At 40.1% G+C, this 24,492-nt stretch overlaps 1 protein-coding gene across 5 annotated transcripts in view; it reads right to left on the bottom strand.

Moving 5' to 3' along the window:
• KIF26A (kinesin family member 26A) overlaps positions 1-24,492 on the bottom strand; it is a 96,965-nt gene that overhangs the window by 15,136 nt on the left and 57,337 nt on the right. For 2 of the 5 annotated variants that reach the window (XM_071426325.1, XM_071426324.1), the window contains exons 5-7: positions 22,826-23,011; positions 13,102-13,285; positions 978-1,187 (exon numbers count right to left, since the gene is read on the bottom strand). In XM_071426325.1, coding sequence (XP_071282426.1) covers positions 978-1,187; positions 13,102-13,285; positions 22,826-23,011 — 580 coding nt within the window. Of the gene's footprint in view, positions 1-977; positions 1,188-4,353; positions 6,591-13,101; positions 13,286-22,825; positions 23,012-24,492 lie in introns of those variants that run through there. The other 3 variants (XM_071426327.1, XM_071426326.1, XM_071426328.1) reach the window with 2 other exon arrangements.

Raw genomic sequence — 24,492 nt, forward strand, 5'->3', positions numbered from 1 at the left:
TCCCCATCTTTAGTGCTTGTCTAGAATTTAGACTCAATAGATATTTTCTTATCTACAGTCTGGGACCCAAAAAATTAAACAAAACCCTAGGAGAAGATCTGAGGAGGCGATGATGAACTAGACCTTGTCATACTTTGTCAACATTAATAGACTTTTTTCACCTTACACTATATTTTTCACCCTATTTTTTTTTCCAGCAGTTCAGACTTGGTATAGTTCTTCCAATGCTGTTGTATTAGTTCTTTTTAAAGCTGTTCTAGGATTTTATTTTCTGAACTAAAGATTTTTCACAAAAGGACTTATCAGATGTCCATGAGTGCAACCTCACTGAATATACAGCAAAAACCCCAATCCTCTCAAAGACCAGCCATCCTGTCTATGTTGCAGATTTCAGGTCTGAGGCTACTACTGAATAAATGCTCCCTTTTGCAGGCCAAAAGAAAGACATGCACCTCCATCAGCACAACCATCAACATAAAATAATCAGCCAAAACCACAGTATAAATAAACTGGAAAAGGTGCAGATAATATTAAAGCTCCCTGTTCCAGTATAACAATCCCAAGGGGTTAGCTTTATCTTTCCTCCTAACAGTATTTAGTTTAACATTAAGCACATGTTTATTTCCCATTGAAAGCTGTGGGGAAGGACTTTATTTCAGTCCCATCAAATGGGTTAAAACCTAGCTGGATGGAAACTGGATTTCAAGCTGGATGTGTGCTTTTCTCTAACAAGAGAATACACAAGAAGGTAATTTTGTCAGCAAATCTATCTCCCCAGCTATTATTCCTTAATTTTACATCTCAACTAAACAGAAGATGTAAGAATTTACCCACTTGTACATTAATTACCATGTCTTTTCCAGGCATTAAGGCAACTCATTCAAATAAAATTCCCCAGAAACAGAAGGAGCTGCTCAGGCAATCAAATGCAGTGGCCAAGAGAAGACTCAAGAGGTTTACGTGAGTGACTCCAGTACCTGTGAAGCATCCTGGGGGAAAACTGCATCAAAGGCAAACATCTTTGGGACAGCAACAACACCTCTTCTGTGACCTGCATTGGAAGGCCCAGTGGCTGCTGGATCATAAAATGTGATTTGCTTTTTTCGTGGGTCTACCTTTAGGAAGGACATGGATTCAGACGTTTCGTGTGTCCCTTGAGAGGAACAAATCCTCACCATCACTTTCACCTGCAAGGATTCAGAAGAAAGCAACAACTTGAGATCCCAGCTACAGATAAACATGCGCAAAGCATTCCTCCCAAACCCACTCCCCTTCCCATGATGTGTTTGTTTGCCATGTTTAGGTGTGTCAGAACAACCGTGGGACAAAAATAGAGCCAGATTTTCCAGCCTGGGGTCTTCACTGAACTAATTAGGTTTCAAAGGTGCACTTTGTCTCTTCAGTTGACGCTGTTCCAGTTTTACCAATTCAATTTATAAATGTCTGATCTGCAAGTATGATCCACTGTAGGTGTAACACGATGCCAAAGAAAAGAAAATTCTATTCTCCTGCCTTTCAAGTATTCAATGTGACCGAAGGGACACTTTGAAAACCAGTCTGAATAACACAAGGCTCAGACAGCCACTGCATTTGAAATAAGTCTAGAAACTTTCAATTTCTCATTCATATTATTCTAATAAAAAGGTGTCTCTCTTACAACTGTCCCAGGCAGTTGCCTTTATGCTGTCATTGCTAGGCTCTTCAGTGCTTAGTTGCAGATTTAATGGGGGCAAAAAAAGAAGGGAAAAGAAATCAAACCAAAAACCACTAAAAGGTTAAGAAGCTTGAAAAGAAACCTCTCACAAAGGTACACTTCTATTGCAGCACTACAAATTATGATATCCTACATAGAGGTTTTTAAGACAGTATCTTTAGAAAGCTCCAACTTGTTGGCTGTGATTTCCAAAGCACCTTAAGGGAGCCAAGACTGGGTCTCAGGAAAATTCAGCAATATCTGCACACCTGCTTCATTTAAGCTTCCTGGAAATCATACTCTTACTTTAAAAACCTGTGAAATACTGCCTCACACCCACTTACAACCATCTAGCCTTATGAAATACTCCCATGTCAGAACCAGCATGTTTTATATACCTTGCACTGAAGCAAATTACTATTACAGGTGGAACTTTAACTCTGAACTGTCCCACAGATCAGATTTCAAAGAAAAGCAATGTTCAGTGAGAATTACTTTTTCCATGGTGTATGAAACATTTTGGTAACAAGCTGAACAGTACAATCTCCTTATTCAACTACCAGCAATTCTCACAGCACCAGAGTTAACCAGGTGATTGAAGAGCCTTCATGGCTGCAATATACCACAGCTGGGGCAATTTACATGTGCACTGTCCACAGCACCCATCAGCACCTCCATCTTCTGCAACACGGCTACTGAGCCAGGGACATCCACTCCTGTTAAAGAACATGGGTTAGGGGTGGGCCTGGCTGTGCTGGGCTAAGAGCTAGACTTGATCTTGAAGATCCCTTCCAACCTAGACAATTCTGTGGTTCTATGAGTCAGGCTCACTTTCAGCTCTCAGCTGGATATTGCATGTAGAAGCTGGTTTCAAAAGCACTTGTCTCTCATGAAGAATGATTCTCCATTTCAGTAAGAATTTTGCTAAATGTAACCTTAAATGTGCCGGAACAATTTGACTCCTACTTACTTCGTTTCAAGAACATTATGCCATTAAAATGGTGTGCACTTACTCCATGAACACATTCTTTGTGTCTTTACCAAAAAATGGACTTTACAGTCAGCACTTCACTTCTGTGTCCACAGAGATACTGGCAAAGGAAGAACCAAAGCTGAAAATCTACTTCAGCAAAGCACAGCATGTGAAATGCAGGCAACAAGCAGAGACCAGAGCAGGCTGAGCCACCCTCAGGGACTGAGGGACATTCGTACCAGACAAGATGAAAAGGTGACAGCAGACACATCTGCACCCAGTGTGTGCAGTGAAATGCAGTGGCCAAGCCAGGATGATCCACAGCAGATGTGGGAGCAGCAGGAAGCACCATGCTGAACTGTCCCTGCCTTTACCAGCTGGGGAGGGAGGTAATTCAAATATTTAAGTTCTCAACTGTCCTATTCTTCCATCTTCTTTTCTCTATGGGGGCTAAGCTGCACACAGGCATCCCTACACAATTCCTCAAGCACCCTCAAAGGAAATATCTTCCACAAAGCAGCTCTAAAAGCTTTTCCCCAACATTTCTTCTAAACAAAGAGGTTAAGAAACAACCAACCCTTCCCATAAACGCTGCAGGAGGCTCCATCAAACATAGCAGCAAATTCTTCTACCTATTGACTAAGCTGTCCCCTGATTCAACATTTTCTTTTCTTTCACCTTTCACAGTAATACAAATATGAAAATACAGTCCCAGAAAACAAGCAAACCTTAGAATAAATGAAACAGCTGCCTCAAAAGCCAAGTGCATCAGAGGTGACACACTCAAGGCTGTTTCCCCATAAAAGCTGCATGAAGCCAGCTTTGTGTATTAGCCTGTTAACTCAACCTTGACATGCTACCAAGGTGCTCATAAAAAATAACCTCCCTCAGGGCAAAAAAAAAAAAAATGAAACAAACCCTAAATATATAAATATATGTAAGTATAAATGCCCACTTCAGGGTCACTTGATTAAAATGAATTTTAAAATATATGCTGTTTTCAAAGCACTTATCTAAACAGTCCTTTCTGTTCTCTCTTCCATCTATTATTAGATTATAGCAGCCAGAGCTTGGATAAGAGGAAAATTGGCTTGCTCCTGACCTAAACAGCAAGTCACCTCCATCAGAGCATTGCTCCCCCTAAACACAATGATGGCTTCACCCACAGAAAATCCTTGTGTGACAAATTAGCTTTTTAAGACCATCTCTCTGAATCAGAAAGATACTAAAATAGCTTCTCATAATGGATCAGATCCCATAATGGACCAGATCCCAAACTTGGCAGGACTCAAGGGTCATCTTCATGTTTACAATGGAAGTGAGCTTTCAAGACAAATGTGAGGGGGAAGAGAAAAGCAGCTTGATGGACTTCCCCCTTTAGTGTTTTGTGTATAAAAGCTGGTTTGCAGAGTAGAAAAACAGATTTCACATTTAGTTTTCCTGCCCACTAAATATATCTGTATGTGATATCTATCAGTAATTGCAGAGTTATAATGTGCCACACTCATTCATGATGCTGAGCCAGGCTCATTTCACTCAGAAATAAAGCAGAAATGCTCATGGAAGAGCCATCAAGCACAAAGATTACTCAAACATATCCCCTCACAAGAGCAAAAACTGAGAGCAGGCAGATCCTGGGTGCATGCACATGCTTCTGTGTCTATAAAGAAAAGGTTTGGTGTAATACTGTTTATTCTTCTCACACTTCCTGCATGCCTGTGGTTGAGGACCAATCTTAAGTGACAGGTTTAAATTCTCAGCTCCGAGGTTCATCCCAGTATTCTTCTGGAGTCAATACTGCAGGAAAACAGTACAGGGTGAGTACTAGAGAGCCAGCCTGGAGCAGCAATTTAACTGCAGCTTCTCCTGGGTCTCTTTACCTACTCCTCATACAAAAGGCATGCTCACCTGTAGAGACAGCAAAATGTGGTGCAGGAAATCATCCAGAAACAAGAGCTTGCAGGGAGGGGAGGATTCAGGATAACACAGGGCCTATAAACTTGAAAGTAACTTTGGCCCATAACTAGGGAGCAAATCAGCAATGACTGCACCCTAATGCTTTTATTTGCTTATGAAAATGAATTATTAGAATTAAGTAAAATTACTTTCAGGCCCACTCAAGATCACACCTTTTTTGGGCAATTATTTGACAATATTTCCAGGTTTCTAGGGTCAACTCCAACTGCAGTGGTACCAGCTACTGTTTACATTTGTACAAAGCAAGGAAACACAAGAAAAGAAATTTAGAGGAGAATGAATCGAGAAATGGAAGAATAAGACAGGTCTAAAGGAAAAAGAACAGGTCAGGGGGGTGGGAATCAAAGAGAGCCAAAAGGATTGGGGGTGAAGGGAGAGAGAGAGAGAACACAATAAAGGAAAAGACAATACAAATTTGGTTTCAGAAAAGTCATCTCAGGCGGCACAAGGCACCCCACAACTTTAGCTCTCCTTAAGGAGAGCTAACACAGACATCCACCCTGTGATGGGAATGACCCTTTTTGCTAAAAGTCAGTATTATTACTACCTTTTTTCCCCCTTTTGTTGTTTCTTCTTCAATGCAGAGAATGACGCAAAGTAAAAAATAATTACAAGTGAAAGTTTATAAATATGAAGTATGTAAGACTTTGTACATAGACATTCATGCAGGCATTGAATACTGGATAGAGGCTTTATTTTAATGAGGATGTTGATGGAAAAAGAGGGTAGGTTTGTATTTGAGTTCAATTTCTGTAAATAAAAATAAAAGAAACATAAATATCACAATATTTGCACATTATTAACATTTTTCTCAGTGCCTGAAGACAGCCTAAGTCATGGAAACAACTGAAGTATCTCATTAATTAACTAACTCTAATCTGGTGGGGTTTGTACACTGAGGGTTCACACTCCATTACTGAACTTTTCCAAATTCCTGTATATGCAGAAACCAGGAGGTCAGCAGAATTGCTGAAGGAAATCCTATTAAAATCAAAAGTACTTGGGAAAAGAAGATGGTAAATATATCTTGAATATGTCATTATGAGATAAAGAATTCAAAAAAATAAATAAACTAGCATCTAATTTGGAAAAGCTCTAGAAATGGGTGGCATAAGGTCAGAGGCTCCTCACCCAGCCCAACAATTGGTGTTATTTTAATCTTCACTGCCAAGGGTGAGAGAGAGTTTCCAAGCAATCAAAGAATTTTATTTTTTTTAAAGTTTATCTGTCAGCCTACAGTGGAAGCCAGGGCAAAGAAAGGTGACAAAAGAAAGCAGCTACTAGAATTCATTTGCTCCAGCTATGCAAGGGCAAACCTAAGGGATGGATGCTGAAGCATAAAAGCAAAAATCATCAGTTTTATGCAAACATATGGGATTTTAAGGAGATAAATCGGCAAAAGGGTGAATTAAAAAAAAAAAAAAAAAAAGAGGGGAAGAAAGAAAAGTCCTCTGTGTGGAAGACAAGGCTATGTGGAGGGCTCTGGGGCAAAACCCCATAAACTTTTAGATGATGAGATCACTAGAGAATCATAGATCCACGCAAATATCAGTAACCTGTTGGAGTCCAGAGACAAAACTCTAGAGATCTTTAACCTTTATGAAACTCAAATCTAGATGGATATTTAACAGTTTTCACCTGAACATCAAAATATCTCAGAAACTGAGGGATGTACATCCTGGCTGGCACCAGCCTTTCCTCCCCTTGCAGCACTCCTCCTCCTTTGATACTGGCCACTCCATTTCACACCAAAGGGTCACAAGGAGAGACTTTCTGCCCCACTGTCATGTGGAGTCACAGTTCCCATGCTGTGATCTTCTCCAGCATTGCCACGTGACCCATTGGAGTGGGCTCATAATTTCCAGATCTCCCCAACACCCTGAACCAGCTGTAGTGGAGGAGAACAGGACAGAGGAGTCACACCAAACAAAACAAGGGGCTGGCTTCAGGACTCTCCAAGACAGTGCAGAGCATCAGGAGTATGTCAGTGCCAGAAAGCAGGTCTGGAAAAAGGAAGAGACAGACCAAAAACCTGTGAAACCCAAAATTTGACACAACTGATAGCTGAAGGTGAGATGGATGGTCAGAGGCAAGCTGGCAATTTTATCTAGTGAGGCCCATATATTTTGGATCCAAACTGAACGGAGGTATTGCAAAGCCATCACATCAAAAAATACAAAACTCCAAGACCAGTGAGGCATGTGTTGTCCCAGAAGAAATCATGTCCAAGCCTGAATTTGCAGAGAAAAGAGCCAATGATCAACAGAGAGAATGACACAATCCTACATAATTCTAGATAGAAACAGCCAGGAGATTGACAATCAGGTTCTCATAGATTATTAACACATAAGTAAGTGAGACAGAAAGGCTTTAAACTCTAAGATCAGAGAAAGGGGAAGGACCATCTCACACTTAAAGAGCCAGATGATTTAAAGATTTGAATTCTGTTCCTAAGACCATCATGGACCTCTACTACATGTTTTAGGCAACAAATAAAAAAAAAATTATATAGATATATATATATCTCTCTTAGAAAATTGGTCATTCATCTTTCAGTGGAGAGTGCCAAACACTCTACACAGTTGAATTAGGGAAAGCCAAGTAGACAGAGAAGACTCCACTAATTCACTAGGTAATGTCTAGATTCCATGGCATTTTGAATGTTGAGGAAATTAGGGTCCTGACCCAGCCAAGTATGTTAGTACAGACATAACTGTAACATATGGTACCTCCTTCAAAATCAATGGATGTGCAGTGTTTATGTTTTTGTGGTGATGCTTTGTTAGCATCTGATGCTTATAGAGTTGTCAAGTTTCATATTAGACATAATGAGAAGGAAAAAATGAAAAGGAATGGATTAAAAAGCATGTAAAATTTTAAAATACATGTGCTCAAGCCTTTTTTACTAGAATCAACTCTATCTGTATTTTGGGAAGGTGCTGGCACTATACTGGAATCCATTTTAAAAATGCTGGTCAAATTCTGCAATACAGCGGTATCATAATCCCTAAATGAACAAGCAATTTGGTCTTTAGCAATAAATGTCATTATAACAAATTTGAATGGACACTAAATATTCCCTAGAAACATGTATCCTTGACAGGCATTGTGGAGCCAGGAAGTTAATTTTGTCCAATGTTCACAAAATGGGGTATAACAGCAGGTTAATTAAATAACTACATTAAGACACCCACCACTCTGAATTAAGATTTCTCACCAAGAAATTAAAAAGAATTCAGATTCTGTTGAATAAAGACCATTTTCCAATGAAATCACTTATTTTTCAACTACAATGTAAATCAAATTACCAAAGTCCTAGTTCAGAGCCAATATTTTGCATGGATTTAATTGTAACTGACAGATATATAACCCTTGCTAAATTGTTTTACTGTGGGTGGTTCTTACAAGCCTTTCATATACTGCCACTACCAATGGATGGCAAATTTATAGGCGAAATTGCCACACTAGAATAGACCATCTAGCTCCCCTGGGAGAAACCTAAAACAATTTTTTTTTAAAAAATCACTTCTATATAGTTTCTCTGCTAAAAAAGAATTGATTCTGTACTTTTAGGAAACATGAAGGAAAACTATTTCATTTTTTTCAAGGTGAAAACAGAGTACAAGAACTTATGCATTTCTATCTCACTTTTCCACATTTTTGTTTAAGCAGTTCAATGTGTTTTGGCAGGGATGCAAGTACCTTGGATGATGCAGTGGGGTACCTACATGGATAAGCGAGTGCTTACTGTGATCCATGGCTTATATCAGAAATAATGCTTCAGTCATTAGGGAACAAGGAGCAGTAAAGATGACAAAATTAAGTACCTATTTGTTATCCATCATCAAACCACTGTTAGAACCAGTGAATGGGACACACAGCACGTTTAAGACAACCCTGCACGATCAGTAAATCATATTAGCAGTACCTTAGCTATGGCTTAGTAAAGCATAAATGGAAGTAAATGTCTAAAACTCATAAATGGAGAGCAGTATGCATATACCTGTCCAAGAAACATGTCTGACAATTCAGGCTCTCTTTAAATGCTCCACTTCAATTGTCTCACATAGGAGCATTCTGTCATTCTAACATTTAAAAAATTGACAGAATCCTTGGAAGAGACAAGCACTTAAAGTTGCTGTTGTAAGTGATGCAGTATTATAAAGCATGAGCTGAATAGAACCCCAGAAAATAACATTTTGCATGAAAAAGGCTTCCCACCATGCTAAAGAAAAATAGCCCATTAGAATGCTATACAGCAGCCACTGTGAAAAGGATGTCTTTCTTAATACCACAATATGATAAATTATCTTAAGTAGCACATTAATGTCAGAAATTGAGTATAATCTAACTTCTTTCCAGTGACAATATTAAATGGCTTTCAGACGTCTTTCCTACTATTCTGACATTAAATTTAATAACACCCAGAGAGACCACAAAAATGATTCAGTTACAAGAATCATAGTGCACTGGATCATTGCCTTTTAAGTAGGATTCAACTAAATGGTTTGGACTCTGATGCTTTTGGCACATTCAAGAGAAAGGTATGAATTTTGCTACGTAACATTTATCAGCCAGTGTGCAAAATTCCTTTCAGTATCCAGTTTGAATTGATAGTGGGATCTTCCTTTGTGCAGGAGTTTGATTACTGTTGATTATATGAAACACAGGTCCCAAGGCAGACCTGCTGTTCTAAATTGTTGCTTTTTTTTCAACTTTTCCCTGCTTGGTATTCCTGTGTGTTGACAACCCCAGCAAGCACCTGTGAGAGTGTATAACATTTTGCAATCCTACTAAAGAAAATTAAGCAAAAGGCTTAATTAAAGATTTGTATCACAGGACAAGTCCACACACTGCTGCTGAAATTATTATAAGCAGAAAAATTGGTATTTCTGAAATGTAAAAGAAATTAATAAGACGTTTATTTTCCACCATCCAGAAGACTACTTGAAACAGTAAGAAATTATAAATACAAATTGCAAAAGATATTTAAGGGCTCTCTGCTGCAGTAAGTCTCTAATAACAAATGTATTCAACCATAAAAGCTGTATAGCAATTTCACCACAGAAGAACTGGATGATAAGCATGGAGATGATGATGTGAAATTAAGAATAAATTTAGATCTTGGGCTCAAATAATCAATAACTGAGTGCAAGTGCAAGAACTGGCCATCACAATCTCTCCGCATTCCTGCCTCGCCCAGCAGCGCTCACAATGCACAGTAACTGCACTTGCTGCAGCCATGAGGCTTATGAAAAGCAAGAGCTCAAGCCTCTTCCTTTCCCTAGATGTGTGCTCAGAGGTTCAAGACAAAGTCTCACAACCATTGGCAAGACCTGTTCAGTTCTTGACACCACAGCAGAACACAAGACAGTCCAGATGCTACTTTCAATCAGTTCCTTAGATGCAACTGTCCCATCACCCTCTTCAGAATAACTTTTAATTCTCTGTTGGCTCCAAAAATTATATCACATTTTCCACGTTGTTTCTGCATCTCTTGAAATGTATTGAACCAACCCTGAGTATCACTGAATGGAAAAAATGTTAAGAATTACCATTGCAGAGACAATACAGAAAGCCAGTCATATTTGCCATTGTAAATGCTTCAACATGTATTTTACTCTAAGCTTCCAGTGTATTTATGAGAAATGGGACTGCACAGAATGTGTCAGTACAAACAATAATTAGTCACTGTAGTATTCAGGCACTACTTATGTAGAATAAATAGTATTTTGGCACAGTTGGCATATCATTCATCTCCTCATTTTTTTCATAAGGGGAGGCACATTCCTCTCATTGAAACATCCTGAACACTGCACGGGTTTCTTGCTTGTATTTTTCATTCTCACACAACAACTTCTCCTCAGAGGTGAGGGAGGAAAAGGCTGCCCCACCAGCTGTTTAACCCACTGTAACCACACAGTGATAGTGAGGGACACTGCTGACAGGGGAATGATCACCCAAACCACAACACAGTACCAACCACAGCCACAGATGCTGGGGTAGGAAAAAGTGACTCCAGAATTCATCACTGATTCTGTCCCATATGTGTATCTTATATTCATTATTGGACAGGCTGCAAGAAGAAGGTGAGGAAAATGACAACCAGGAGGAATTTAAAGTAAAAAGCTGTTAGAAGAGAGACTGATGTTAACAGAGGACCACAGCACAACTGCCAGTGTTTACTGATTGTCCTCTCCATTGCTGTGATACTTAAAGCAGTGAAGAAGAAAAGTAATTGCTTTATTCCTGTCACCCTCATCATGAGACACCAGCTGAGTAAATCTTGATCAGCAGAAGCCAATGAGTAGAAAATAATGGAGAGTGCTAATGCATAGTGAGCTAAATGCCACCAAAAACTGTTTGGCATTGCTCAGAAAAAGTGAAACTATGAATTTTTAGTACTAAAGAACACCTATAGAGGAGTGACACTTCTTGGATCACAAGTTCTAAGAATTCAGACACATGAAATTTCATCTGTGCTGACTCAATTTTTAGAAAAAGCTGTATTGCTGGAGGGTTTTTTAAGGCATACACTGATATTTATAAAGTTGTAAAAGAGGAATGGGTTAAGAGACATTTAGCAGGTACTGCACTACACTGTGTTTCAGAGATGGCTACTTTGGGTTTTGAGGAGCCTTAAAACTGGTAACTGGCATACTCCATCACCATTTGGATGCTCTAAATCTCAACTCAAGAGCAAAAGGGCTAATTCAATTAACAGAGAGCTCTCATCCTCTCCAGCAAAGCACAGGATTCTTCCAAATTGTGGTCAACAAGTACTTGATGAGAAGGACCAGCTGGAACCCTCACAGGTTATGCTGAGTTGGAAGGGACCCACAAGGATCATTGAGTCCAGCTCCTGGCCCGGCAGGGGACCATCCCCAAGAATCACAACAAACAGAATCTTCAGTACTCTATGATCCTTGTAGGTTCCTTCCAACTCAGGATACTCTGTGATTCTGTGTTTTTCATGTTTTCAGCCAAGAGCTAAATAACACATTTTGAGGGTAACAGACAGACACATCCTGTGCTGGAGGAGAAGCTCCCACAGCTGAGCTGATCAGGCTCCTGCCATATCCTTGGAATTCTGCTGGAGCTTTTCCCTTCAAAAATTCTCCGCTCTACTCACTAATGAAAACAGTAGGCAGAGCACATGACCCAAGGCATATCATCTCCTGTCCTCTGGAATCATGCACTTGATCACAGACTTTGTTAATCTGTTTGAAGACACCAGATAAACCAGTGCTTTCCATGAGGTACAAGTCATGCTGGGAAGTTCCCCCAGTTGCCCTCAAAGCACCGGAAAAAGGCTGTGGTCTCTTGGCTTCACACAGCTGCAGGCACACAAGTGCAGAGACAGTTTTATTGACCTGTAGGCACAAGGAAATACAATCATACTTTAAAGGTCTTCCTAAGGCAACGTCCCTCAGAAATGCCAATGCTCCCTGTTATTCCTGGTGCCAAGTACTGAGTCACACAGAATAAAAATAAAAAAAAACAGGGACAAAAAATGGGTTTTGTTAAAACTCATACAAAGAAAGGACATTCCTTTGCAAAACCCTCCTCTACCTGGGCATGTCTAAATTACTATGCCAGGTTTACTGTATTCCATCATTACATTCTCTTTTCTAAGACACTGGAAAAGCAGGAGAAAAAAAAAACCAATCCATTTTCCTCTGTGAGTTTTCACCTTCTTAAAATAGCCCAAATTTCTCCTTTATTTTCCATTAAGCACAAATTCAGTTAGGAAATACAGAGTATTCTCTGTGAGCAGGTGTCAGCTCCAGGTATTTAAGCTGACAAACTCTTTATGTTAATGCTGATTTGTATAGTCACTCTAGGTGCATATTTTAGCTCTCCTGTGCACACTACATACTTCAGTTCTATCTTCAAACACTAATCTCTTGTACCCTATGTAAATAAGTATTCAGACTCTGTTGTGTGGGTGATTAAACAGCTATAAATATGAATAAAGCTCCAAGTAATTGGGTTGTATTTTAATTAATTTTAGATAAACTAAGCCCAAATTTTTCATTTCAAAGGTGCTGCATTTCTGAAGTTGGTGAGACTGCTACTCCATTTCCATACTCTTACAATGACATGTGAAGCAGAGGGAAACAAAGCCCTCTCAGCATATCCCCTTAACTTCAGCAGAGAGACAGCACCAGTGCCTGAGTCCTGATGGCAACACAGAGCCTTCTTCCACAGCTGAAGCCTGTGTGGGCACCCAGTGGGTTCAGACCACTGGCTTTGGATGCCAAAGGAAATTTTGTCTCTTACTCTTTTCAAAGTCCACAGGAGGTAACAGCACTCAGCACATTCAAGTGGATGAGGTGCTCTCTCTATCACAAGACCCTTTTCTTGAGTCGATCCAGCTCTGTTCTGGGCTGGAAGCTTCCACCCCAGTTAAAATTTTTCTAGAGAAATATTTTAAAATATTGAAATCCAAAGTTACCTTTCCAATGCCAGGGTTGTCCTTGATTTTGGACACAGCTCTCAGAAGGCAAGGTGGTGCTGGGGGAGGACAGAGCTGCAGGATGCCACTAAAGTTAGTAGCATAAATAGAGAAGTCGTGTGTGTGTGGCAGGGGTGGATGGTATTTCTTTCTCTTCGAAGACAGGTTGAGCTTCTGTGCTGCTCTGTATAAAAGTAATAGCAAGAAAGGACAGTGTTACTTAGGTGTTAACAGGAAACTGAACCAGACAAACAGATGCTCATTGTCATCACTGCCTGCTTAACAAATCAAGTCATTGCATTCTAATCTGATTTCAGAAGGACAAGCCATCAGGACACTAATAAAGGAAATATGGGTAGAAAAATTACTGGCAAAATATTCAGTTAATTTCTCCACCAACAAAATGTCAATTATAATCTAACTTGTCTTTCTTTCCCGCAACAGCCTGACATCTGAATCCTAAAAAAACTAACATCTCACTGATGTAATAAAAAACTGAAAAAATCCCCTTGTCACTGGCAGAACCAGATGGACTTTGCTGGTAATAACATTATGAAAGTGGTTCTTTGTACTCTACAAGTTACTCAAGGCAGAGGATAGCACTCCAAATCAGTCAAGCTCAAGATCCTCTCCTGTTGGCTGCACAGAAAATCCTTGGATAACAGGAAATTTCCTTCAAGACAGATTGGTTTTGCCTCCCCAATTCCATTCTTTTGCATTAAAATGGAAAGCTATTAAAAAGACACGCTTTAATGTGCTGAATGATAATGATCCTGCTTTTGAAATGTAGAATTTCAAAACATAAAAGATGAAGAAGGAGCAAAAATTAGAACATACAATTAAAATTGTAACATTCTTCCTTGTGAGTAAAAATAGGAACATAATCTGTTTTTTCTGCTATTCCCCATCAGCAGCACCAAACAATACAGCAAGAAACCAAAACAGAAACTCTTCCCTACATCAAAACCCACATGAGAAAATAAAATTCACCCTGCAGAGTGATTATTTTAAGCAGAATAAAATATATATGTTGGCAAGCACATGCTGGGCAGCTGGGCATGGCAATGAGGGCGAAATCTCAGTTCTCTCAAAATCAAGGAGAGCTTTACCACCTGAAAAGACACTTGTGATCTGACCCTGAGACTGTCAGTAGACAGTCCCTCCACAGAGAAATATCATAAAAGCATCCAAATTGTTACCTTATACCATTACTTTGAATGACTCTTAGGGCAGCAAAAGCACAGGGTGTCCCACTGCCAGCCTCTGGGGACCTGCTGAGACCACAGTGCTGATGCCAGCAGGTCTTTTGGGGACAAACCACTATTCTGCTCCATACTTGCAGTGTAAGGGCTTGTCACTTTGAAGAAATTAGTAAGTATCTTGATAAAATGACTACTTTATATTTTCATCAGGTCTTTCAGCCCAGGATCTCCAAGTGCTTTTCAGTGAGATCAAACTGGCACTAGCATCTGTGAAGTATTCTAAGCACAGACCCATGGAGGAACCAAGGCAGTGTTTTGCTGTCATAATGAATTAAGGATAAATCTAGAACCCCAACCTTGCCATGCATCTTGTCATCATTGTCAGGCAGCCTCAGGCTTAGTCAGCTTAATAAAACTGATCAGAGAGGGAAACTGCTCCTTTGTTTGTATTCATTGCAGGTGAGAAATTAACACCAAGATTAAATGAAAATATTAATACCAAGAACAGAAGGGCTGCACAGTTTCTTCCAGATGCACTATTGGCTTCAAGTGAGCATCAGTACAAAAAACTGGCTGTGTCTGAGGAGCAAAACTGGACACTTGAGTCCTTGAGTTAAAATCACACAGCTAGTTACAACAGCAGGACCCTCAATACAGATCTCCAAAATTCCCAGTCCTTTTCTCTATATTCCAAAACTTGTGTGTGTGTTAAACTCCTGAACCTTTGTATTTCAACTTCTGCAGATGCAGACCCCCCTACATGCTTCCTTCTCCCTATATAAACACCACACTATTTAGAAAAAGACAAAGATTCGTGTGATGAAAAAATGAGGCTCTAGTTCCAAACTCAGAGGGAGCCCAAAGCCACTGTCTTTTGAGGAACAAGTTGGACTTTTGCCTTTGAGGAAAGAAGCAGCTTTTGACTCCTACTGCATCCTGAAACCAGCAGGAACTGCATCCCACAGTGAAGGAAAACACCACAAGCATGGGTTTATACAGAACCTCAAGAGTTTGGTGGCAATGAGAACTGATTTAACTGCCTAAATCTCAAATCCCCTTGCTAATACTTCATTCAGTCACAAAACATACGCTGAAAGAGGACATCAGGAACACAGTTGCACAGCTTCACTGTGGTTGCAGCTGCACATTAAAGCTGTAATGCCTCCTAAATTATATGCAGCTTTACTGTGCAGAAAAGAGTCTCTACCTGTTGGCACTGTCATTGTGGAACTCAAGACAGTCATTAGCATCTATCTCCAAGTACCAATTAACAATCCTGCTTATTATTTAATTGTGTTGTTGATTAATATGAAAGATAATGTTTATTTTCTTGTTTACATGCTATGATCCCTTGTTGAAATTATAAAAACTCCTCAAGAGAATGTCTTCAAAGTGCAATCAAGATATACATTAAATCCTGATGAAATAATTACTCCTGCAACAGATCTGGCTGAAGGAGCTCCTCTGGGAAACATACATGAAAGAGAATGAGATACAAAGGACAAATTTACTCAGGAATTGTGTGTTCAAGCAGCTAACTGCTGTTAAGCACTACACTCAATGAGTAACTGCACCCAAAAAGGCCAAGCTAAGCAAGGCATATAAAAAATGAACAGAAAATGCCACTTTTTAGAAGTACAGCATTTCTCAAAATACCTCAGTAGCACATTTGTGGAACATTTTGATAAACAGATCCAAGATACTGAATCTGTTACTAATTGCCTTAACTTCTGCACCAAGACAGAGCCACTTTCAAACTGGTTCACTTTGACAGTGTGTGCAACCTTCCTGCACCTCCACTGTTCAAAGGACAGTGGCATATGCTACCTAAAGCAATTAACTGCTGTAGTGCTGATAAATCCTCTTCCTGTGAGTCTGGAGGGCGATGATTCTACTAAGAAATTTGGCAAAGGGACTGTTGATGTCCATGTGAGATAACAGGAAACTGAAAGCAGAGGAACTGGAGTAGCTGTTGTAGAAAATAATCAGTGCTTTGATGGGCAACCAGCCAACTGCACTAATAATGATGTGTGTGGTTCACACTTAAAAAGCATCTCTTGTCAGGTAACAGTGCACAAAGCTTAATTACAACCTCTCTGTGCTCGAATGCAAGAATGGCTTTGCCTGACATTAAAACAAGGTTATTTCTGGAGTTGGAACACCACAGACAACTTGCAAATGCACTATCAAACAGCTTGCTGGGTTTGATTTTGTTTGTTGTTTTGGGGTTTTCTTCTAAAAGGGAAAGGGTAAGGATCTAATTGAAAGCATAGGGCAATTTAGGAAAACAAAACATCACTATCAAACTGTCGACTATGAATATGAATTCAAGTAATAGTCATCCTCAGCTCTATAAAAAGCACAGTCAGTTCTTTACAGAAAGCCAGTTGGGCAGCCCCTTTCACATGCTCTGCTTGGGCTCCTGGACAGGTCCAGGCAAAGAGCACAACAGAAACACTCATCAATCCCTACGTGCCTCTTGCAGAACAAACAATACACTTGGTGGCATGCCAGCCACCTTACTCATTAGGCCAAAATATAGGCCAAGCTGGTCTGGAGATGGGCCCAAATAAATCAAGCAAAATCTAACTTCAGAAACCACTTTACTTCAGTAAAATTCATGGGAGGATGCATTTACATGGAGCCAGTCCTGAGACACTCCAGAGTGCCAGACCTTCTGCAGTCCTTATCCAACAACACATTTCTGAATTTACACTTAAGTTTTCAGTTGTGTCTTTTCTCCAGAATTCCTTTTCTCAGGGGGAGTTTGTTCCATGGAGAGGTTGTAAAAGCTCTCCTAAACTGGGCCCTTTTTGCCTAGCAGCAGAAAGAACTCAAGCTCATACCAGATCACTTTCTGTAGGGAGCCTAATTTGGTGCCATGTCCATTGCCTGACCTTCTTTTTCTCAAATTTAATCTTGCACAGGAGGCCCTCACACACACTTTCAGCACCACAATGGGCTGCCTGACCTTGTTCACTATCAACTTCTGTTTCCTCAGGGAAAATTATGACCTTTAGGGAATTCTGCACAAAACATAAGCATTACAGTCATTTCTTTCTCCAGGCATGTGCCAAACATTTGTCATAGCTAGAGTTTTACACTTTAGAGTTAGAGTTTTACACTTTCCACCTATCTTCTCTCTCCCCATTCAGCCTTCATAACCACTCTTCTACAAAACACTCTTACAAGGAAAACCAAACCACACTCTCATGTTTTTCTTCCAATTAAAGCATGAGAGACATCCATGGATATTGCTTTTGCCTCCAGCTGTGAGATCTACAGTCTGCATTTTGCTTAACTCTTTCCCTCTTTAATAGAAGATGTCTTTTAAGACACTCTGGAGAGTTCTTTCCTCATAGCTAGGCGTCATGGTAGAAAATAAAACTAATATATGGCACATGCAGGGGCACTCAAATATCAAATGACAAGGGACAGTCTCTAACCTGCTCTTTCCCCCACACGATTTACAGATTACTGGGTTTTCTGCCATGCATGGATGAGACCAGTGAGGAAAACCACAGCCAGATCAATTACATAATGCTCAGCACCTAGGGAACAAGGCTGTGCAACAACAGTAGCTACAAAGCCTGCTTGTTGAAAGAGCCATGCCATTTTTAATTTTAAATTCTGCCTCTGTTCTTAGCATGACATTTCAGATATTCTGATGTACAGAAAGCTGCTTCTAGCTTACACTCCCTGCACACATTCTGCACATTATAGCTGTGAAAGTAAACAGCAAAATTTAAATCCCTAAAGCACTCCTTCTAGCATAATTTCTCCACCAAAAAAAAAAAAAAAGAAAATGAGATTTGAAAATTTTATAACTATGCAAAGTTATAAATTTTTTTCTTCAAACTTTGTGAATTTTATTATCCTTCAGAAGGAAGAGAGCTATGAAATATACTTTGGGACATACTACAAATCAGGCAATTGAGATAAAGGCTGAGGACTTAATGGACACAGTGCATTTATGGACAAACTGCCACAAGTCAGAAATAGAACTGCAACTCTGCTTCCCATTATTAAGCTCCACTGACAAGAATAATAAAAGAAAACTTCTGCACATTCATTTCAACATGACTCATTAAATATTAACAGTTTTAGTGTTCTTGGCCAGTCTTATCTTTCAGAGATCACTATCATTATTCACATTGTGAAAATGCTGAAGGGCTTCACTGAAAGGGTCAAGGCCAAACAAGTGCACAGTCCAAGCCTTAAATATCCTGAACTCTGGACTTTACACAAGAGTATGCTTACACAAGACTTTTGGATTGACCTTGACAGACACCATGGAAGTGATTTTTATCCTGATTCTGAGCCATCTCCTAAGTTTGGAAAATTATGGATGCAGGCTGAGAACCAGCCGACTTTAAAGCAAAGCTTTCCCGAACTTTCCCAGTTCTCAGCTCAACAAGGCATAAATCCCCCCACATAACCCATATCCCAATCTTTTCCTGCTGCCAACCAGCTCCAAAGGAAGCAGTGGGAAAGTCACAGCCTGTCATCCTATCTGCAGTTCCAGTTATTGTTTCCTTATCACTCATCAAAACAGGCAACAAATAGACGGATGTCCTACAATACATCCTCCAGCACCCTGTCCCAAGCCTTCCACAACTCACAGGATAAACTTGGTTGGTATTATTATTTTTATTATTGCTATTGCTCTTTGATTTGCAGTACAGAAATTAGAAAGATAGCACAATAAAAAAAAATGCAGTTGCTACCCAAACCCACAAGCAAAACTAAAAAAAGCCAACAAGGTATCTGTTTCCACTAACAGCATTCACCTTGGAAAACATAATGAGATCTAAAAAACATAATTTTAAAGAGAAAACCAGGAATGTCTAAATACATCGTGAAGGTTTGGGAAGGACAGGCACACCATCTGTATTTCTAGAGTAAATTTTGTCCAAGATGCCACTTATAAAGGATATGATAAACTTTGAGGGTATGGTCTCTTCCTCTCCCAAGCTTACCAGGTTCCTGTGATGGCTGTCCAATTTCTGGAGGACAAAACATTTTCCCCACTCCATACCATTACACAAGTTCTGCACCAAACCTTTGTTTGCTTAGCTGTCTCAGCAATGTTGCTGAGAAGCACTGCCAGGAAGAACAAACAATTAATATTCCTTATTTCTGTGTTTTGACTTCCTCAATAAATAATTAGTTCATCTGGATCACAATGCACAGCCTCAAACAATGGCATTTTTATAATGGGTGAGGGTAATAAAGTTTCAATAGAAACCCATTATTCTGAAACATTCCAAAATGTCAAACCATATTTAATATTTCGAGGATGTTACCTCACCAACACTGTGAGAGCAAGTCTCTCCAATTCGAGACAAAGTTCATGCCTTGCCTCATGCACATAGCATAATCTTGCAATTCAGACTTGAATTTCAGCCTCTCACTTTGACCTTGTAATTTTCTCTTACTATCTCTTATTAAAATCAGCTAGGCAGAAATAGAAATCAGCAGTGTTGACATATTAGGAACATCACCGTCTCACAGTTTTTTACTAGACAGTTTTTAACTACTCTTACTCTTAGAAAATTCACATCTTGTGTCTCTCAATTCTTATTTCCCCCCACCTCACCAGCAGGCATGTAGAAGAGCTTACTTCCATCTCCTGCAGCAGCTGTTACCTGGATGAAAACCACTACCACACCATAGTTAGTCTTCTCTTTTCAAATTAAGAAGTCCCAAACCTTCCAACCTCTCCTCACAGGTCAGGTTTCCTTGATTTCTGACCATCCTTGTTGCCTCTCCCCAGCTCTATTCACAACTTCATGAAGTATGGAATAACTTGTGCACTAATTGTGCATCAGTGAGCAATAATCAAGGCTCACCTGAGTTCAGGCACAATGCAGACCAAGCAAAGCCACTTTGGGATACACTCAAAACAATCTCCAGAAGATGAGAAGCTAAAACAAATCTGCAAGGTATTCCTGACATCAGAAGAGCTCCCTCATGCTGTAGAGACCCAAGAGGTGCTCCCTCCACTCAGCTGTTTTTTAACAGAAGCAGCCAATCCAGCCCATCTTCAAGCATTCAAGCAATTTGCATACAGGTATCCAAGAAGAAATTTTCACCACACTTCTCTGTAATTTTTCCCCAAGTTTAAGAAACACCAAAGGGCAGATCTTCACAAGCACTGACAATTGCACTCCAACCATTTTTCCTGCTCTCCCAAACCAGTGGCTTCTGAGGTTGCTGCTACAAAATTGTCACTTCAGCTTGTAGATTTAAGACATTTTTCTGGCTAAAGAACATTGCTTCAGCAGCCAGAATCAGTGTTCAGGAACTGACTTATATATATATATATATGTATCTAGATATATCAGAATAACAGCTAGTCACAGCAGCCTGCCACATACCATTTCCAGCTCTGTTCACTAAGGATGTTAAACAAAGCAAGAGCAGATGAACATATTGCTGCACTACCACACTTGCTGTTTACAACTGTACCATATGACAGACTGCTGAAAACCTGGGTAGGTTAATCTTTAAGTAAGCAAGGCTGTCAACACTTAATACAGAAATATGTCAGTTCCTGGGCTGCACACTGCATGGATAGCTGTGCACTGAAAATACAACTACCTGAATGTCAGCAATATTTCCCCACTCTGTTTCATGAGCTAACTGAGCTAAAGCAGGCAGAGCCACATCAATCTAAGCTCACTCCTTAGGCAAAAAAAAAAAGTTGGACTTATTTGCCAGCAAGACACAGATGCATGAAATAGTCAGGTTGAGCAAAATAGAATTCTAGTCTCATTTGTATTCTGTCAAGAAAAAGTAAGAAAGACATTTTTAAAACTACAAAGTAATGCACCTGAAACAATGGTGTTAACTACTGAAATAACACTGAAATCGATTACTTAAAATTTTGCTTTGCAGTATCAGCTCCTGGTGTACAAAAATCATTCTGCTCATTCAGGCTGCTCCAGGGAAGAGGTAGATGTATTTGCAAGTGGAAAAAATGAGAGATTAAATACATGACATGGCTAACAAGGGCTCATCTGAAACACCAGATTCAGACAAATATCTGACAGGAAAGAGGAGAACCAAAAGAGGGGAAATTCAGTATCTCCATGTTCCTGACTGCATATGGCAGTCTGAATACAAGTTACCATCTGTGAATACAATGCCTTCTTTACAATAAAAGCTCTGAGGTGGGTTCCATTTTTCTGTTACCTTCCTTTGACCCAACACACCATCCCCACAGATATACCCTTCTCATCAATTCCAGATCCCTCAGTTCCATATTTTACTGCACATCTAAAAAATCCACAAAGGATCCATTCCCACTTCAGCTGGGTTTTATTTCAGATGCTTAGTCAAAGGCTTGACACCTATACTGCCAAGCAAATAACTTCTCAGGGGGGCATTTACTTATTCCTACTCTTAGTGAGTTAAATGGTCACTGACAGCACTAAATGATGCAGTGGAAATCATCCAAGTACAGAAGTGGTATGCCTACACAATGACTATTTTTAAACAGAGGAGGGACACATGGGCTTCTAAACCCAGGGTTACTATGATTTATTTAACTGACATCAGTTCTGAAGTGATACTTCTCAGAGGTATAACAGGCTGATACTGCAGTGCCCTTTAAAATAGCACTTAGCAGGAAAATTTGAGATGCATATTTTTCCATCACTGCAGATGGAGAGATCTGAATATTTCTGACCCAAAGATGGTAACTTCAAATTTCAGTAAAAATGAGCAATTCCTGAAGACCTGCTCGAGACACATTATCAAATGACATTCTGAAGCTTGCCCAGAAGTCCAGAAAGCTTCACTAATAACATTTAGATTAGATTTATTATATGCTGATTAACATCCACTGAGTCCTTTCCTCCAGAGGCCAAGTGTTTCTTAATAAGTGAGCTCCAACACTGAGGACACAAAAAGCCAAACAAAGCAGAAAGCAAACACAATAGCAGCACTAACTAATGATGAGCGAGACACTGGCTAAGCTTTTTAAAATGTTCTGCCAAAAAAAACATCTTCCATACTCCAGCAGGAAGGATGAAGGGAGTTTTAGAAAGCCAAAATTTAGTATTTCATAGAGAATTAAAAAGTAGCATCAGAGTAATCCTGCAGCTGATCAAGCACTGCAGCTATAGTGCTGGTGCATTGTTTTGGCTTGACATTTTATTTTTGTAATAAATGATAATGTGGGATGTCTTGATTTGCGACAAGCACAAGCAAGCAAAGCAGTTTAGCTCTGAAAAGAGACAGTGACACTTCAAAGTCCATCTGCCCTGCAAACCACATCCTGCACACCATAAACTGAACGTTAGAGTGACTCCAAGTTAGCCACAAAAACGAAATATGCAATTAACTATCAGTCTGATTTAAAACTATTTCACCTGCTAAGTCTCCCTGTCTTAACAATGGTATTAAAATAGTTAAATATGCTATTGGAAGAGTCTGAAAGTCACTAATAAAGTTGTAAAAACAGGTGCAAACTGTCAAATTACATCCCCACAGGAAAGTCACCATTATCATTTTACCTATGGAATGCTCCGTTCCCACTGCAGAAAAACCACCAGTGCAGCTGCCACTGCTGCCAGGCTGAGGAGCCCCAAATAACGGAGTCAGAGCAAGCGCTGCTGGTCAGGAGTCCAGGAGCCAAAAAAGCAGGCAGACTGGGAGGGCTGGGCTGAGGGGGAGGCAGGAGAAGTGCTCCTCTTGACAAGCTAGGAAGGGCAGAAAGAAAGGAAAAAATCCAAGGGGAAAGAGAGATGCTGGTAGCTAGGCAGCGGTGAGATTCCATACACTCAGGAAAACAGAATAATCAAGTGCATTCAGCTAGGGAGGAAGGAGAAAATAAAGGGTCATATAGAAAAAAATGGAAAAAAGAAAAACAACCAAAATTAAGGGAGAAAATATTAAGTCCAGGTGAGCAGAAGATCCAAGAGAGGACAAAATAAGAAGAAATATCTGCATGACTCCAGTCAAGTACTTCAGATCTTTTCCTAGTTTAAAATCCACTGACCACCATTTATGCTCATAAATAAATGTAAACCTTGGTAGCTCTGAAAGCACAGATTCTCCCCTACTTGTGGGCACATCTGTTTTAAATTATTCTTCTTTTCTCTTCCTCATGGGCATCAAGAATGCCTCAGTATATAGAGTTAATCTAAGACCCAACCACTGCAACCACTGTCTGCACTGAACCATCTACAGCAGCTCAAAAAGTCACCACATCTCCTGGGAGGGCTGCCTCTACTGCTCCAGAACTTCTTGTATTGTCATTCATCAAGGCACTCAGGGCTGACAAAAATCAGGCTTCCTTAGGTGTGGCCTCAAATTATAAAGATCTTTAAGGTATTTGGTCAGCAGAAAACATTTGAAGTGCTTTGCTGTGCCCCAATTCTGCTTCTGCTCTCAAGCTGAAGTTAAGACCTAGAACATCCTCTCCAAAATCCTGACCTCTTTACATGGTCCCCACATTACTAGATCTATTTTTCCCTCGCTTTTCTTTTCCCCCTCTTTTCTGCTTCTTCCTTTTCATATTTCTTGCCAATCTGGTTGGCACCAGGTTCCCTCCTTACTTTATTCTGCCACCTCCTGCACAGTCCAACCCGCTCCCACACAAGTCCTAGAGCCTGTGCCATCCAACAGAGGCTTCTCCTTCCAAACATCTCCTTAACACTGCTGTCTTAACTGCATATCTCTCCCATACCATGATCTCGAACACTCCATACAGGAGCTTTGTCTTCCAAGGCAATGACTCACAGATGCCCAGTCCTGCTTCACCACCCAGTTCCCTCTGAGACTCTGTCAAACCCTCACCCTGGGCTCTCCACCTTGGCTGATCTGCAGTGCCTCCCCCTCTAAACCAACAGGGATACCCTGACCCCAGATCTGCTGGCCTTGGGGACCTTTTCATGCTTTGCACAGAGTTCTAACTCACCATGTCCAAACTCCACTTTCCCTCTTCTCTCAGTTCTACTCCAGGTTCCTCACCTGTCCCTTTGCTGAAGCCCAGCTCAGTGTCTCAGCTCTCAGTACCACAGATGAGCTGTTTCTAGCAGGGAGCCTGTCTCACCACACACCAACAGTGCAGTGTGTAAATGCATGATGCTGCATTAGCAGTGATACCAGTAATGATGTTCTGCTGTTAAACACGCTGTCCTGAGAGTCATTTGTGCTTCCAAGAACAAAGCCTAATAAA

Source organism: Agelaius tricolor, unplaced genomic scaffold (assembly GCF_023055355.1).
Source record: "Agelaius tricolor isolate 1412-34295 unplaced genomic scaffold, bAgeTri1.0.p SCAF_5, whole genome shotgun sequence".
Taxonomy (NCBI): domain Eukaryota; kingdom Metazoa; phylum Chordata; class Aves; order Passeriformes; family Icteridae; genus Agelaius; species Agelaius tricolor.